Source organism: Macaca nemestrina, chromosome 9 (assembly GCF_043159975.1).
Source record: "Macaca nemestrina isolate mMacNem1 chromosome 9, mMacNem.hap1, whole genome shotgun sequence".
In the NCBI taxonomy this organism is placed as follows: Eukaryota; Metazoa; Chordata; class Mammalia; order Primates; family Cercopithecidae; genus Macaca; species Macaca nemestrina.
Genome location: NC_092133.1, coordinates 85,784,663 through 85,803,241, shown reverse-complemented (window position 1 = coordinate 85,803,241; position 18,579 = coordinate 85,784,663). Strand labels below are relative to the sequence as shown.

The 18,579-nt window shown below is 45.1% G+C and overlaps 1 protein-coding gene across 15 annotated transcripts in view; it reads right to left on the bottom strand.

Annotated features, from left to right (window-relative positions):
• Positions 1–18,579, bottom strand: part of LOC105486657 (WDFY family member 4) — a 295,688-nt gene that overhangs the window by 161,656 nt on the left and 115,453 nt on the right. For 13 of the 15 annotated variants that reach the window (XM_071069968.1, XM_011749639.3, XM_011749635.3 and 10 more), the window contains 8 exons: positions 16,204–16,277; positions 14,149–14,310; positions 13,485–13,576; positions 11,625–11,724; positions 8,979–9,184; positions 8,180–8,349; positions 5,771–5,896; positions 2,127–2,291 (listed from right to left, as the gene is read on the bottom strand). In XM_071069968.1, the coding sequence (XP_070926069.1) occupies positions 2,127–2,291; positions 5,771–5,896; positions 8,180–8,349; positions 8,979–9,184; positions 11,625–11,724; positions 13,485–13,576; positions 14,149–14,310; positions 16,204–16,277 (1,095 nt within the window). Of the gene's footprint in view, positions 1–2,126; positions 2,292–5,770; positions 5,897–8,179; positions 8,350–8,978; positions 9,185–11,620; positions 11,725–13,484; positions 13,577–14,148; positions 14,311–16,203; positions 16,278–18,579 lie in introns of those variants that run through there. The other 2 variants (XM_071069967.1, XM_071069969.1) reach the window with 2 other exon arrangements.

The window sequence follows — 18,579 nt, the reverse complement described above, 5'->3', positions numbered from 1 at the left end:
GACTCCCAGCCCATGAACTTCTCCTGCGCATTCATCTGTTAGCACCTCCCTTTGCTCATTCATAAAATTAATGTGGCCATTCTTAATTAAGCGATAAAATGAATTTAATGGCACCTAGGGAGGTAGTGACTGCATTAATTAGCTCCGTGCGGCCTTGATTGGAAAGATGCCATATAAATTCACAGCAAATCCAAGCCTTTGGCCACCAGCCTTCTGCATGAAGAGGGTCTGGTATGTTTTCTATACAACAAAAGCCTTGGCACAGCTGACTTGGAGCTGCAAAAGGCAAAGATGGCTGGGAGGTGCACCTTGGAATTAGAGCCAGAAGCCTCAAGGCAAAAGCCTGACCTCGCCTGCGGTCAGCTGGGGATGTGACTCTGGGCCAGACCCTCCCCTGGGCAGGAACTGCTGACCATGGGGAGCAGGAGCCCTGGGTCAGAGTATGCACCTGGGCTGCTGGCGGGGGCACTCGACTGGAACCCCAACTCAGCAGATGGTGAGCCTGACCCTTGGGCATGGGGGCTGAGCTGGGTATCTGCATAGAGAATGTTAGGCCTCTGGACCCCTGCAGAAAACCCGCCCAGGGAAGTGTCAAGGGGCAGCCTGTAGGCTCGCCCTTGCTCCCTCCCTGGCCAGGCTGCCTGCACCTCTGGCTGCGGGTCCTATCCCCCTCTCTCCTACAACCAGCGCTGCATTCCTTCACTACAGTTTGCTTTGTTTTTTATCTTACTTTTTAGTAAGTTACTTGATATACACTCATAAAACTATTTCAAAATTATGTTATCTTTTTATGAAACTTCTGGTCTTTATATTTAGTCTTTTTATTAAAACCAATTACTTTTAAAGTTTATTTGGCCATTTAATTTTATTTCAAACTGACTGTAATGAAAAGGACAAGGCTTTAGGGTAAGAGTGAGATTTAAACCCTGGCTCTGTCACTTGTTAATCGCATGATGTTCAGTACATTTCACTCTTCCAGTCAATCTGGGAGATGGGTTTTGTGACCCTCAGTAAGCCTGGAGGAAACTGGTGAGCACTGCTTTGCCTCTCTGAATCTCAGCTTTCCCCCTCAGACACCACCTTCATCAGGTGGCAGTTCAGGTTCTCTAAAGCACCGGTTTCAGGAGATGGAGACTGTCGCCATGGGTATGCTTCTGGAAAAGGTTAGCTAAGAGAGCATGTTGCTCATTCATTTGGGCATTTAGCAAATGTTTATGGAGCAACCACTCCAGGCCCGGCATTGCACTTGACATGGATTATAAACCCCCCTATGTAGCATTGTTCACCTTTCAAATATGCTCCTTTAGCTACAGTTGGCAACTTGCAGGAAGACACAGTTAGCTTGCTTGCCCTCACTGGGTCTTCACTTCCTAATCCACCAGAGTGGAGGTGGTTGTGTGAATTTCTGCCCTTCCTTCTTCCATACCTGACCTTCTTCTTTAGTCCTCACCTGCTTCTCGCCTCTCAGCTCCCAGGAGCTCTTAGCTTACCTGAGTCCCACATGGCCCTGACTCAGCCAACCCTTGACCTGCTGGGCCTAGCTGGAGCCCCCAAACTCACATGTCTTCCCATAGCTCCTTCTCTAACCACCAGAGCATAAGACTCAAGACTTCATCCTTAAATCAGGCTCTGCCCTCCCCTTGACTTGCCTGGCTCTAAGTTGGGCCTCTGCAAACCCACTGCCTAGAAGGGCACACAAGTCATGGCCCAGGGGACTGCAAGTGGGATGAGGGTCCCGAGAGCAAAAGTTCTTGCAGGATGCCCTCCCAGGACTGCCCTCCCCCATATGGTGCACAGTAGCAGGCTTCCTGGAATGAGATTCACTGTCTCCCCTTGTCAGTGCCTGTGTATGGCACAGAGAATGGACTTTATCTGCCATTAGACTTCTCGTTACTGAGATTCTTAACAGCTCAAAAAAAGTATTGAATCTCAGAGCTGAAAATGACCTCGAGGTGTATCTCACCCAAAAAAGGAAGATTACCCAAGCTGCTTATTCAATGTTCCCCTCAAGTTGCCTTAAAATGTATTTTAATTTTAGGGGGGTGGGGAGGGATTTTGCCCTTTGCCCTTGAAGGATAATGATGCTTACACCTGCTCTCTCTGGGTAGGGCAGCAACATGTCCTACCTTTTGGGCTCCCAGGGGGAAGGTGGCTATGGCCAAGGTCTGGAGGAACTCCGGGGCTCGCCACGCCGGGTCCTGGGGGTAGGTGCGGTGCACGAGGCTGAGGAACTGCAGCACGCTGGTTGGGAACGTCTGTGCCCAGGCGCCATCCTCAGAACCTGCCAGGGGCTGAGGCACACTTGGTGAGAGGTGGTGCAGGGCAGCATGATGGGGGCTGCCTCCCTAACCAGAGGAGCTGAGGTCTAGGGAGAAGACTCCTTCCTGAGACTTTCAACAAGACACATTAAGACTTCAGATCAGCACCAGACACTAACGTTAATTGTGGAAGGGTTTAAAATGTGCAGATGTTGTAAGGGCTTCATACATATGCCTCTTCTCACCCCCGCAACAACCCTCTGAAGTAGGTTCTATGTTTACCTCTAGCCTTTTTCTCTTATCTTTTAAGTTCCTGCGTTTTATTTTTGATACTTGTCTACTGTATTGGGTAGATGATGCTTTCCTGACACAGATCTTGATTGTACCAAATTCACTAAGTAACTTTGTTATTGCTGTATATACATACATGTTATATCCTAGAAGGCTGAGTCTTGTTTTTCACCAAGTCTAAAATTCACATCTTTAATATAGAAATTTAACCTTTTTATGTTTGCTGTTAAGATGTACATATTTGGTCTTATATCTTTACTTCTCTCAGCATATTACATATTTTCTTTGTTTTAAATGCTTGCATGTGATTCCTTTTGTTTACTTTATTTTGAATAACATGACTTGATTAAATAGGTAACAGATTCCTTATGCTCCATACAGAAAATATACATCTTTTCAGACACTCCTAAATTAATTGCTCATTAGGCCTACAATAAAACCATGAATAAATTTCTCAAAGATGAAAAATATACAGATCACATGATCTCAGCAGGGCAAAAACATAATTAGAAATAGAGAACAAAATTTTACAACCCAAAAATCTCCACCACATGGACATTAACAAATGTGAATCAAACAGATCTTTAAAATTGCAATCACAGAAATTCCTGAACATAACAAAAAATGAAGATGCCAAAATCAAAATCTTAGAAATTGACAGAAATAAAATCAGGAGACTGATAAAGGTACCCAAGAGCTGGTTATTTATTTAAGTCCACAAGCCTTCAACTCCTAAGTCACAAGAGAGGCCGAGAAGGAGAGAGCAGGACACAAACTGAGAATACGAAGGGAGAAACAATCACACAGAAAATGACATGAGTTATAGGAGACCATTTGTGCAAATTAAATGAATGGGAAATTATTTTAAAATATCAGTTAACTAAACTAGGTCAGGAAGACATTTAAAAGCCTAAACAAGCCAATAATAATGGGACAAATTTAGGTCCAGGCAATTTCATAGGAACAATTAAAATAAGACAAAAATCATGGATTTAACATCTCGCTGAATACAAAGAAAGAAGTCTTTTTTATATAATATTAGCATAATACTGATGTAAAAACCTGAAAAATATATAACAAAAAGTAAACTGCAGGCTAATATCATTTATAAGGATGCATGAAATCATAAAGAAAATATAAACAGAGGCTAGGCATGGTGGCTCACGCCTGTAATCCCAGCACTTTGGGAGGCTGAGGTGGGTGGATCATGAGGTCAGGAGTTCAAGACCAGCCTGACCAACAGGGTGAAACCTCGTCTCTACTAAAAATACAAAAATTAGCCAGGCGTGGTGGTGGTGCATGCCTGTAATCCCAGCTACTCAGGAGGCTGAGGCAGGAGAATCGTTTGAACCCAGGAGGCAGAGGTTGCAGTGAGCCAAGATAGTGCCACTGCACTCCAGTCAGAGCGACAGTGAGACTCCGTCAAAAAAAAAAGAAAGAAAATACAAACAGAATAAAGAGTGACTAAATGAGGTCTTCACAAGAATGCAAAGAAATCTATTGATGTAATTCATCATAGGAAACTGGCTACAAGAAAAAAAAAGCATAGGATGATCGAATTGTGTACTAAAAGGGTATCTAATAATAGCAATAAAAACACTTCTGAGCCTGGCCAACATGATGAAATCCCGTCTCTACAAAAATACAAAAATTAGCTGGGCATGGTGGTTCACGCCTGTGGTCTCCGCTACTCGGGTGGCTGAAGTGGGAGGATCATTTGAGCCTGAGAAGCGGAGGCTACAGTGAGCTGAAATCACACCACTGCACTCCAGCCTGGGCAACAGAGCAACACCCTGTCTCAAAAAAGAAAAAAAAAAACTTGTTTCAAAAAGGGCAAAAAGTGGGATCTCTACTTTTTCAGCATAATCCCACACACCCAGAAAAACTGGCAGAAGACATAATCAGGCAATTGACAGCAAAATAGAGAGAGAGGAAAATAAATAAAGATAACTAATAAACATATGAAAAATGGTTTCAACCTCACTAATAATAAATGCAAAAGAACTCAACTATGAAGCCATCATCAGTTTGGCCATGATGTTGAGGCTGTGAGGATGGGGCTGAGCCTTCTGTACAAGATGAGTTAGATATTAACTGGTGGGATGTGTGTGGATAATGACTAATTCAATCTTTCTGAGAAGCACATCCAAAAGAAAATGCATGAAGGCACATTTTGACCTGCTATACCACATCCCAGAATACACACTAAGGAGTTCATCAAGATAGAAAGAAAGATAATTTGTTTAAGCAAGTTCATTACGAAGAACACTCTGTAAAACAACATAAATTTCTATTACAAATACAAATGATCTCCATTTTTTTTTAATTTTATTTGCCTGAGAAGAGGTCCACAAATACTGAGGAAAAAAGGCAAAAGGGTTGCATGTGGTCTCATCCTCTGTGAGGATATGGTTGAATCTTGGAGAAGCGTCTGGAAAGATTCCACCAAATTCACAGTGCTCATTTTTGGGTGGATGTATGTCAGGTGGGTGTAGTTTACTTTCTGTTTTTCCCTTTTGTTTACCTTCTGTTTTTCCCTTTTGTTTAAATGTTAAAGGTAATCATGTATCATTTTACAAAAGCAGTAAGTTTCCCCATACAATTAAGCCTCCAATTGCCTTTGGTGCCTACAGGATGAGGTCAGAATTTTTCTGCCTCTTCTGGAAACCCTTCCTGACCTGGCTCACCATTAATTATTCCTGTTCACAAGTCACATGGCCTCCACCCCATGTCTAAAATAACTCTTCTGCTCACCACCCACCTCTACTGGACCTTGAAGGCTCAAATTAAAAGCTTCTCACTCCAGAAGCCTCTCCATGCCCTGCCTGCGGCTGGCGGCCATCTGCCTTCACTAAGTCAGATCCCTTCCCCAAGTCACTCATGAGCAAGGAGATGGACTCATTGAGAGGAAAGGCCCCTCCTCCTGCTAAGAAATGTTCCCTTTGACTGAAGGCAATAAATCTCCCAATGAAGAACCCCAATGCTTAAACAAATGATAAACAGGTATCACCTGCAAGAGCACATAAAGCTCAGAGACCTATAGGCTGGGTTTCCAGTTGTGCCCCTGAGTCACCTCTAGGAACCTACCTCACCTCTTCTACAGGATCTAGCTAATTACTGGCATTAGTGGGAAGATGGTAGGAGAAAAGTCAAGGTGACCCTTCCAAACTGGTCTTCCCATCAGAACCTCCTTGGGGCAGCATGTGGGGAATGGGTCTCACCTGGCTCATGGTGGCTTTCAGCATTTCCAGGAGCAGCAAGGCACCTTCTGTGCACAGCCCAGCCTGGAGGACTTCTTCCTGGTGGTGCCTCTGCAGGAGCCACTGAAGCATGGCATCAAGGCTGTCCTGGAAGAGGAGGCAGGGGCTGTAAGCAGACCTACTGCTACTCACCAAGAGAACCAGCTTTGCAGCCAGTTCACATGTTTCCAGGGGGGTCCCCAGTGGGAAAAGCAAAAAAGCACAGTAGCAGCCTAGGTGGTTGATCCATAGGAATAATTTCACCCCACTAGATGGTGCATACGGGAAAAAGCACCTCTAAGAAAGTGCTGAAGACCTCCTAGAGACTGGCATCTAGTTCAGTTATTTTGGTCTGACATCATAAGTCAGCATGCTAATCAACTTTAATTAACTTTTATAAATTAGATTATATACGTTGTATAAAGAATTCAAAGGTTTCAGGGGAAACTTCGGCATGTAGAGGTTTAGAGAGATTCTAAACCCAGGGTTTAGAATCAGGATGGCCTGACTCTGACTTTTTAATAGCTGAGCTCAGGCAAGCTATTGAGCTTCTTGGCAGTTCAGTTTCCTTCTCTGTGAAATGAGAATTACATTATCTACCCCATGGGATTGTTTAAATATCAAGCAAAATAAAATATGTAAAACATCTATCACAGGTTCCAACACTTAGCAGACATCTGTTTCCTGAGATATGTTAGCGAAATAAAAACTCAGGGTCTCAATGACCTTAGTAAAGCATATTAAAAACTTTATTTTGAAGTGTAATCTACAATGCCATTAGCATATGTCAAGATTTAGATTTGTCAACTATAAAGATATTCAAAAGGAGTAGATTTTTTAACCTGCTCTTTGCAAAGCCACGCCCCTCCCATATTTCAATTCAGTTCAGTTCAACTCAACTCGATTAAGACCAAGAAACAGTTTCCAAGCTGGCTATTTGTCAGGTTCCAGGAAGTTGAGTGAAAGGTGGGCCCGCTCTTTAGGGGCTCAGTTTCTAAGAAGGCAGGCACACATTTGTGTTGGTGCCACCCATATAGGGTAAACTACACTGAGGCACAAAGGAGGAAATGGTCTCCTCTCTCTGGGGGTCTAAGTAGGAAGTAGCATCTAAGCTGAGTGCTAAGGGAGGACACTCTCCCCAGGCAGACGATGGTGGGAAAGAAGAGTGAGTAAGGGCAGCAGTGCGGGTGAGCACAGAGCAGCTGGTCTTACTGGAGATGATTTAGGAGAGTCACAGCTGAGGGCAGGTGAATTGCAGCTGGGTTGGAAAGCTACATCAGGCAGTCAGAGATGAGGGAGCTTGGTGCCAGCTATGAAGTCTGACCCTGATGCTGCATGTGTGAAAGTCACCTGAATTTAGTGCAAGGGGGAAGGTGCATACAGTGAGTACAGAGTCTTCTTTGGAGAAATGTGGCCAAGGAAGGACAGGAAAGTGACCAATAGGCAGCAGTTGGTCAGGAGTGTTATCAAGGGGCAGCCTCTGGTTTTAGGTGGGATGCAGCTGAGCATAATTATGGCTTATGAGGAACGGATTGATAGAAAAGGAAAAACTGAAAATACAAAAGGAAGAAAGGGGTCCGGGTGTGGTGGCTCACACCTGTAATCCCAGCTCTTTGGGAGGCCAAGGTGGGTGGATCACCTGAGGTCAGGAGTTCGAGACCAGCCTGGCCAACTTGGCAAAACTACATCTCTACTAAAAACACAAAAATTTACCAGGCAAGGTGGTGGGTGCCTGTAATCCCAGCTACTTGGGAAGCTGAGGCAAGAGAATCGCTTGAATCCAGAAGGCAGAGGTTGCAGTGAACCGAGATCACACCAATGCGCTTTCCCAAGGTGACACAGTGAGACTCTGTCTCAAAAAACAAAAAAAAAAGGAAGGAAGGAAGGAAGGAAGGAAGGAAGGAAGGAAGGAAGGAAGGAAGGAAGGGAGGGAGGGAGGGAAACTATGGGGTGAGGTCACCCAAGGAAGAAGCTGAAGGAATCCATGACCAGCCTTGAAAAGTCTCCCTGTCCTAGCAACAGGGGCAAGAAGGTGATGACCTAAGTGGGTGGTTGAGGATCAGGGGCTGGGGTGCTGGGGCAGGGCCACCCCAGCATCATGTCATTCCCCTAGCTGTGCCCAAAAGGAAGGTTTTAAAATAGAACTGATCCAAATCAGAGGCTTGCTGGGAGGAAGGATGGGAGCAGAGGCCGAGGAAGTCAAGGGCCTGGAAGGAAAGCATTTGAAGGGCTGTACAAGGGTGTGGGCTGCTAGGGAGGGAAGCAGGCCAGCACCCCATCTGAGCTGGAAGAAGCAGAGGGAGGTAAGTGCAGAGGGTCTTGGCAACCGGCCTTAGTCATGTGGAATCAGAAAACCAAGTGTGTCACTCCGTGGGTGCTCTGAACACCTACTTTGGGCCCGTCCGTCAGCTCTGTGAGTGGCGTCTGCAAGAAGAAGGTGGACACGATGAGGTAGACCTCTGGAATGTGGACGTGGTGGGCCAGAAAGTCATTCAGGATACGGAACCCAGGAAGCAGGCATGGGCTCTGCTCAGGCAGTGGTGGGTGGCTCTTCAGGTTGTCTATTGATTAGGCAAACAGGGCACAAAAGTCAGCTGAGAACAGCTGCTGGTCAAGGTGGGGCCTGGATACACAAGGGAACACCTGGCCACCCACCCATCCCATAGAAATGCTGGATGATAAAATATATTCACACACAGATGTGAGCAAGAAAGCGTTCAACAGTAATTCCCTTCCCTGTTCCTGACATGCTCATTCACTCACTCAAAAACATACTTGCTGCCCACCATGTAGGAGGCAACAGGGCAGCTTTGAATTAGGCAACAAGCGTGTAGGGTTTCAACCAAATATACAGAATTCCAGGCACTCATGAAGCTTGTATTGTAGTGACAGGGACAGACATTAAGCAATTAAATACTCAAATACTTATGAATTTTGTTAAGCACTACAGAGAAAAATAATAAGGGCAGAGATCATATAACAGAGGTGCCCAATTCAGGGAGACCCCTCATCTCCCAGAGGAAGTGGCATTTGAACTGAGATCTGAGGATGAGCCCTTGGAGTCAGGGCTCAAGGTGATCCTGCTGCACAGAGCTGTGATGGTCTCAAATGAGAAGGGGCCTGTCTTGGTCCTCATACACATCCCAGGAGTAGGTGGTGCCCCACTTCCTGGTGACAGTCACATGCTCACCCATTACAATGTCCACGCCCTCAGTGCTGTGTTCTACCCAGGATCCTGCACGTAGGCCATCTCTAAACCGTGTGCGGAGGGAGGGGCTTGCCAGAAAGTGCAGCAGCAGCTTCAATGCCAGCACAGTGGTGCTGGCATGCAGGTGGCCCTGGAGAAGCAGCAGGAACCAGTCGGGCCCCAGTTTCAGAAACATCTCTTCCTTTGACCTGGGGGATTAATAAATGCAATCAATGATCTCTCAGTCCATGAGCAAGTGACATGTCCAGAAAATATGAAATGTCCAGCCTTACAAGTCACCAAGGAGAGGCAAGTTAAGGTTAACATCACTTATTATTTATTATATTTAAAAAGAATGGTAAAATGAAATGCTGGCAAGACTGTTGTGCAAGTGAAGCATTTGTCTATTAATGGTTGCAGTGTAAGTTGGCCACAGCATTTTGAAGCAATTGGAAACTGTATTAATATATGTAAAAATGTGCATGCCCCTTAATAGCCCTACATAACTACTATTCATACTTACACAGTAGATGACTAGCCACCCATCTAATTTAATTACCATCAATGTAGTCACATAAAACACATAATGAATATTCATCTCCCTTTTTAGACACACTGGTCAAAATTTACCTAAATGGAATAGTCCAATATTTGTGCATTTTTTATCAGTTTTAGCACAATAAAACCCCATGATTAACTGTCACTTTCAAAAATGATGAGTCTGGAGAATACAGACTTGCTGATGGGAACTGGATGAAACAGGAGGGCAGGGAGATGGGTGGCCAATCCAGCAAAGACAATGGACTCAGCGAAGGACCCAGACTTCTGGGAGCCAGTGAAGGCTCCATCTGTGTTCTCAGCTGACACACTAGGCATAGTGAGAATCTGGCTGGTATCCACTGAAATGAGTACTGGACTAGGAGTGAAGAGAAGAGACTGTCCTCTTTTCTAGCCCTGCCTCTGATGTTTAGCAACTGGATGACTTTGGCAGAGCTCTTGATGTGCTCTGATCATTTTCCTCAGTGATTATGATGATTATGATGGTGATGATGTTGATGGTGGTGGTGGTAATGGTGATTAATGTTGTGGTGATGGTGGTGGCAATGGTGATGATGTTGATGGTGGTGGTGGTGACAGTGATGATGTTGCTGATGGTGGTGGTGATGTTGATGATGGTGGTGATGATGTTGATGGTGGTGGTGGTGATAGTGATTAATGTGGTGATGGTGATGATGTTGATGGTGGTGGTGATGATGATGATGATAGTGGTAGTGGTAGTGACAGTGATAATGTTGATGATGGTGGTGATGATGTTGATGGTGGTCGTGGTGACAGTGGTGATGATGATGGTGGTGCTGATGATGGTGGTGCTGATGTTGATGGTGGTGATGATGTTGATGGTGGTGGTGGTGATTAATGTTGTGGTGATGATGGTGATGATGGTAGTGGTGATGGTGGTGATGGTGATGATGAAGGAGATGGCCATAATAGCAGTTAGTTTACAGAGAATTTACAGTATTCCAGGCACCGTTCTCAGGATTATCTATGTATTAATTCATTTCATCCTCACTATAGTCATCTATTGAAAGTATTAGGTCAACGCAAAAATATTGGTGGTTTTTGGCATTAAAAGTAATGGAAAAAACACAATTACATTTTCACCAACATAATACATTTTTTATTGTCATGCAGATGAGTAGAGAGAGGCATACAGAGCTTAAGTAGCCTCCCCTGGGTCCCTGGGGACAGGGCTAGGATTCAAATCCAGAAGGTATAGACGCCAGAGCCCAACTGTTAGGCACTGCACTACATTCCCTTTCAAAAAGATGGAAAAGAAAGAGGCTGGACTATCTCATCTCCAAGGCATCTTCCAGTTCTACTGTGTTTTGATTCTAAGAAAGAAAAGACTTGTAGGCTGGTAAATTATTAAACACTATTTATAAAGCTGCTTTACTGAGGGATAACTCTTTACCCCCAACCCCAGATGCACATACACACTAGGCTGAGCAAGGATCCGGGCTGACTTGCTCAGCACTGCATCCTAGGAGCTCAGAACAGTGTCTGGCATGCAGTAGATGTTCAACAAATTAGGTGTCAAATGAATGACTCCAAGGTTGGAGGTAAAGCAGGCAGGCAGTGGGGAGAGTTAATGGAATCAGCTTTATGATTACACATGATTTTAGAAGTTAATTGAAGGTAGATACTTCTTTTTCCAACTTGGAAAAATAACAAACTCACTAACAGTAAATAGCAGAAGAATTTGGCAAGACTTTTCCTCGATAGATGTTATTTAGGCTCACGAGTTCTTCACTCTATTGTCTGCCAAGTACAGGACATCAAAATCAGTAATTGTCACAACTGCCAAAACAATAACAATTACACTATAGCAATGGTGACAAAAGGAGTTTATTGTAATTATACCAAATCTGTTTCTAGTTACTCATGTCCACTTAATATTTGCATCAGAATATCTTAGGGCAAGGTCTGGTTCATTGGGTAGAGAGAATATAATTTTCTTTCTGACTAGTGCAGGAAACACATTGCAGAAAACAGACTCAGAGATGCTAAACTTTTCATTAAGAAAAGGTTTAATGCCACACCCTCTATGAGGCAACCTCCTCCCAAATTGCTCTTTCTGGAGCTACTTACTCAGAGGACAGATGAAGTTGGGGGGAAGATATTACACTGAGCAGCATTTCCAGCAACTGGTTTCTGAGCCAGATTGTCTTTCCAGATGTTTGGCTTCCAGCTACAAAAAGGAATTCAGATTTGAGAGAAAACGGATGTAAAGAGACATAATATTTGCTGCAGTAAGCAATCATTATTCACCAAATGCTTATTTCACCCAGGAATTGTGGCATGGCTGGGACTCAAAATTTTGGCATTTTATTCTAGCCTCCACACAATGCTTAAAGAGAATTTCAGAAAATGTTACTAAAGTTTCCTTTAATTAGAGATGTCTGCAATGCTGCACATCCTCCAAAAAACAAAAATCCTAAAAATAATAAGGGAAAATATACCTTTCAGTAGAAGAATTTTTTAAATTATCATAGGCTGCGGCGTTTCATAATCACCTACTATGCACTGATATCATGCAAGTAATCAGGAACGGAGTGCTGAAGACCATGGTCTTTGTTCTCTTTGTTCCTGCTTTCAACTTGCTCCCAGGCTAGGATTTTGGATGTCTATGCTACAGTAAAAACAGAACTCAAATCATAGGAAAGGTATAGGGAGCAAGGGGAAGAAGAAACTTTACTTCTGAAGAGTCATTAAAGCCTGAAAGGACATATTAACAATGTTTTAATATGTTGGTTAGGTAAAAGTTTCAGAATGCAGTCCATATGAGAAGGAAGGTTGACTACATAAGTTCACTCTTGGCCCATTATCCATTTGTTCATTCCCTCGGTTGCCAGTAATTTCACAACGAATGCACGGCACACACCCCATGCTGCAGAAATAGAATTGATGAGGCAGCTTGGAGAAATGGAGTCATATTTCTCTCTAGTTAGATGTTGGCCCCATCTTCAATTAGCTCCTAATCTCATTGAACCTAAGTTTCTTAGTCTGCAAAATGGGAATAGTAATTTCTTGCGGCTTGATCTAAGGATAAGAGATAATAATTTATCTAGATTAAATAATGCTATTCAGGAGACTCTTCTGTGATGATAAAACTGTTTTATATCTACCTTGTCCAACAGAGTGGCCACTAGCCTCAGGTAGCTAGTGAGCAGTTAGAATGTGGCTACAGTGAGTGAGGAATTAAGTTTTTAATTGCATTTAATTTTAATTCGTTAAAATTTGAATTTAAACGGCTATATGTGGCTTAGGAGCTGTCATCTTGGACAGTGCAGAGCTGCAGGGCCCAGGACAAAGCGGTCGTGATTGTTGCCATTGCACTGCCCTAGCAGAGGGAACAAGTTGAACAAGACACAGCTGCAGTTCTACACCTGGCTAGGCGAAAAGGGAGACTCACATAAACAAATTACAAATCTGTCCACTAGGGTAACCCCAAGAGGCTTTGGAAACACAGAGAAAGTGACTTAATCTTGTTTGGTGAGTCTGGGGACAGCTAGGCTAGTGGGGGAGGGGTGGCATTTCCCTCGAGTGAAGAGCACGTGCCAAGCACAGACAGAGGGCAGGCCGTCACCTGGGGGGCCTGCAAGTGCTTCAGTACTGGAGTTGGGGCTCATCAGGAAAGTAAGGGTTAGTGGGGGTTCAACTAGGAAGTGAGGCAGGATCCTGGATCCCACGTGCTGGTCTACAGGGAACTGATTTTATTCTGGAGGCCTGGAACACTGTCCCACATTTCAAAGCAGGAATCCATAATTTTATTTCATTTCTGACTCTCATCATAAAATGACAGCCTCACACGCCACTGCTTGGGAACCACGGCCAGGCTGTGGGTGCCTTCCCCTTCCTTGCTCAACCCCTCCCTCTGCACAATGTGGGCCTCTCAGGGGTTCTGTGAGGGCCGTTCTACCGCCTTCGAACTGGCAAAGGTCTTCTCACCAGGCAGGGAAGGGTCCAGGGCTCCGTCCACGCAGATCTGCCTCTCATTCACTGATGAAGGCTTGAGGGTATATACAACGAACAGCCCAATCCTTTACACACAGGGAGAGAAGGACAGGCTCACAGGTGGGCTCACCTGAGTCCGCTGAGTATATGCCAGTGTTTTCACCCAGACCCACCCACATGCAGCTGCAAGTGAGAAATCATCATGGCATGCTGTGTATTTCCAGAGACTTCTACAATCAGTCAGGATTCACCAGAGATGCTAACTCTGGCTCTGCCAGATCAATCAGATAGTGACAAGGAAAGAGAAGGGGAAACACACTGGTGGCTGGGACTGCCCTTCAGGAGTCTGCAGGAGCCAGGCATTTGGGTCATCAGCAGGCAAGGACGGCAGTGCTTATGGAAATTCCTGAATATTTGGCTGCAGTGGGGGAGTCTGAGAAGTAGGGACAGTAAACACACAGCCCTGCTGGGGAAACGAGCCTGTCCCATCCTGACTTCAGCAAACCATCCTTTCCCCAACTCTCAGCCCTGAACAAAAATTCCTAGAAGGTTCCAAGTGATGCAAGGTTGAGCACAATGGGGAGAGAGCTGGGGACTGTCCTCCCTTTTTAAACATCCCCGGGGCCCTGCTCTTCCCCCGGGCAGGTTGGTGTGGCACCTGAGCAAGTCCTGGGTGCTGAAGTGGCCCCTTAGCTGACAGGCCAGGATGCCAGTGATGGTGGGGATCTTGGAGGCGATGAGGTTTGGTTCATTGAATAGGAAGACAAGCTTGGGTATAAGCTGTGCCTGGTGGGCAGCTTCAGCATTCCTGGGTCCTTCCCTGGTGAGTACAGGAGAGAGACAGTAAAAGCTTTTACTGGAATGAACCAAATTTGCTGTGTTTCTGCTAAAAATGGTTTTCAAGCCAGGCTTGTTCCATGGCCCCTTAACTCCAATGCTCTCTGGGCAATTTGTCAAGATGCCGTCAGACACCCATCGAATATGTGTCTGCCAAGTGCCAGAGTCGCTCGCGTGTGCATTGCCTGTCCCCTTCGCCCCCCGGAAACCACCTTCAAAGAAAAACCCCAATTATTGACTCTTCAATTCTGAGCCCCAGGGAAAACGAGTGCTGGCCTCAGAAATTCAGAACAAAGACAGCAGACACTCATGTGACCAGGGAGTACTTCCCATCAGCCAGGAGTGCAGGGCCCTTCACTAGCTTGTCTGGATGTGTGATCTTCCTGCCTGCCCCAAACCACAAAGTGGAGAGACACACCACTGAAAGTCAATGGAGAAAAAGAAAGAATCCACCTATCCATACCCCCTCCCTCAGATACTCACAAATCCAATTTCCAGTAAATTCTACTCCCCCAAAGAAAACAGGTCCCAGGGTAAATGTCTGTTTCTTAGAAAACAACTGGTACAGGTACAGGAAGAAAGTGGAAGAGAAAAAATGATGGAGAAAAATGTGGCGGAGGGTGACTTTGGACAGATTCCTCACCCTGAACTGTCTTTTTTTTTTTTTTTTTGTATTAACACATTAAATTCTGCTGAGCTCCACTTCCCTGAAACACAAAAGAGGCAGGACCAACCCAATTCTGTGTGTGATCTATAATCATGGACTCAGCAAGGAAGACAGATGCTCCTCTACCCAGAAGTCCCGGCTGCCTTTGGTTCTGTTTCCTCTGACAGCACTGAACAGCATGTTTTTCTGTACTCTTTTCATCAGACTGTGGCTTATTCTTCTCCAAATTTTACCTCTAAGCACAGGGTGTGAAATGTAGTAAGTTTATAATAGATGTTCATTAAGTGGCTGAGTGGAAAGCCATTTACAAATACATTCAAAATGCTGAAGGCACCAATGAGCTCTGTACCAGCCTGAGCCAGGAGGAGGCAGGTGGGGTGATACGTGGACTTCCTTGCCTTCCTTCTCCCTTATTCTGGTCACAGCCCCTGGCGCCCTTTGGGAACTACCACATTCTAACTCCAGAGGGGAAGCCATGTTCCCAGCCTGGTCATGGGACCCAAGTTGGCTCAATGAGACTCAGTCCAATAGCTAGACTATTACATGTTTAAAAAGTTGTCTCTCTGCCAATGGTGCTAAGCTGAGGACGTGCTCTGAGGAGCTGCCCAGGAGCCACCTTGCTGCCACAGAAGAAAGCCTAGGCAACCTGAAGACTGCGTGGAAGAGGCAGGGGCAAGAGTGGTAACAGAGCTCAGAGAAAAGGATGCGAGCCTCACCCAGCTATGGGATAAGATCAGCTCTTTTCAGTTGTTCGAGCCAATGAATTCCCTCTTTATTGGTCTTTTCTTCCTCTATTCTTTTTTCCCTCCTCCCTTCCTTCTTTCCTCCTCTTTTACCTTCCTTAAGCTTGTTTGAGTTGCATTTCTACCACTTGAAGGGTAAAAGAACCCTAACCAATTCCAAAAGTGCCTTGGAGAAGTCAGTTAGAGGGAGAGTGAGCCTTCGCTGGTCACATTTGCTGAGTCCCCAGTATGTGCTAGTCCCTGGGGCTAGAGAGGCCTCTAAGCCCCCAGCACCTGCCCTCCTGAGGCCCAAGACCATCAGAAGAGACTGCCCCACAAACATGAGCCAGTGGGAAGCATGTGCTCCCAGCTGGGGACCCAGTGTTCTGGGAGCAGGGAAGAGCCACTGGCCACCCTGCCCTCTCTGTCTCTGTTCTGGATATTCAGCCTTCAGTTCTAACCCCCAGGGTGCCAAGACCCAGCCTACCTTGGTGATTGAAGGATTTCCAAAAGATGGGAAAAGAGGCTGAGCTCCAGATTGTCTGCAGTATTCATCCAAAGCTGGAAGACAGATCAAAACATATGCTAAAATGAAGGTGTGGGAGAAGGATTTGCAGGAAGCATGAGAAGATCAGTGTTGGACATGTGATCCTCTGACTTGGAATTACCAACATGATGTACCAGCTCTGGAATCAGATCAGCTCTCCTGACACTCCAAGCAGAGAGGCGCCTCCCCTAAAGGAAAGCCTTCTCTCCCCACCTCTGCTGCTACTTGGCACTTCACTGTGGGCCTGGTTCCAACCAAGGATACCTGCACTAACCATCTGCCCCATCTGCTCAGCCTTGGGCCCACAGCCCAAGTGTCCATATTGCAAACTCATGTCATCCTCCCTGGATCCTGCAAGACAAATGATGATGTTCCCACTTTACAGAGGAGAAAATAGAGGCTGAGACAGACCAGCTTAGTGACAGACTCCACTCACCACCAGCAAGTGGCAGGACTGGAAATAGAAGCCAGGTACAGATTTTCAGGTTTTACACTGCATTGACTACATACCCAATTTGTGCATGCAACACATTCTTCAGCCCAAACCACAGTGTCATCTTCTGCATAACAAAATTGTAAGCGACACACAGATACGAAATTCACTGAGATTCTGAAAGCGAAGTGGATTACTCAGGTTGTTTTCATTCATAGTAAACAAATGTAGCTGCTGGTGATCCTTCTGGGGCAGAACTGATGGGTGCCGTCATGTCTTATGTCTACGTCCCTTTAGAGAACTCTAATAGTTTTCTTCTCTAAATACTGACACTTCCTAAGGCTCAGAATATACAAGGTTCAGGTGTGGGATTATAAGCATGTGCTCATATAGCAGCAAAAAGAGCTAGCACTTAACAACTGATACATTTCCTGGTGGCAAGATGTGCCATAAAAAGACCCAAAATATTATTATCCGTATTTACTTATTTATTTTTGAGAGACCCAAGCTGGAGTGCAGTGGCCCAAATATGACTGACTGCAGCTTTGACCTCTTGGGCTCAAGCAATTCTCCCACCTCAGCTTCGCAAGTAGCTAGTACTACAGGTGTGCACCACTATGCCTAGCTAGTTGTTAAAAATTTTTTGTAGAGATGGGGTGTTGTTTTATTGCCCAGGCTAGTCTCTAACTCTTGGGTTCAAGTGTTCCTCCCACCTCCACCTCCCAAAGTGCTAGGATTACAGGTGTGAGCCACTGTACCCTGCCTATTATCTGCATCTAGTAGCTAGAAAGAGTGGGACTCAGGGAGACTACGTAACTTTTCTGGCACCAGACTTTTTTTAATTGCCAGAGACTGTTTTTAAAGTCAATCCACTTGACCACGAAGCCCATTCCCTTGCCTCCACACTGGGTCCCCATGGGCATCACCTACAGATAGTGACCCATAGGGTCAATACTCAACCTTGCTTAAAGTTAAGCAATTGCCCATGACTGCTTACTCTTGCTGAAGAGGAAATGCAAAAGAACCCCAGTGAACACAAGTTTATCAGGAGGCCTGTGAAGGTAGGGACTATCCCTCTTTAATCCCTGGAGCCTAGCATCATACATGCCACTATCTTTTGTAAAGATACATTAAATTTTTTAAAAGAATGAGTGGATACAAAGTAAAACAAGGTAAAATGGGTGGATTGTTCTTCAGTCAGGAAAAGAGTGACAGATTTCCTGCTTTTTAAAGCACAGCCACTGCCCAAAGGCACACACAGAGGTTGGGCACCTGCCATTTGGGATAGCTGGTATTGATGAAGGCAGCTCTAGTGAAAGCATGGGTATCCAGCATGGCACCCCAACAAAAATGTCTGAAGGGCTCCAAGAGCCCTGCACACTTAGGATATTGATTCGTGAATGCAGTCATTCAACAAATGATATGCCAGGCCCGGGGCTAAGGGCTGACAGAACTAAGAAAGTCAGATGCGAACCCACTAATACAATAAGGTGCATCCTTTACGCTTCCCACAAAAGTTCCATCCTCTCCCATTTCCATTCCAGAACACAGCAACAATAATAAGTTGCCACACCCATTTGAGGCTGCCTAGCTCATCAGGAAATTACATAAAACCAAATGTCAGAATTTTGAGAAACATGAATAATTGAATCTTTTGATTTTTATTCTGTGTCACATAAGCTTGTACTAAGGATTATATTAAGATGTCTGGATTAGATTTGTTTGAATATCAGGTGGATAATGTGTCAGGTGTTGCTCTCTTCCCACCCGTGAGATGACTGTACTCTCAGAAATGAACTAGCCAGTTCCCTCTTTAAGAAACCAGAGGCTGGGTATGGTGACTCACGCCTATAATCCCAGAACTTTGGGAGATTGAGGTGGGT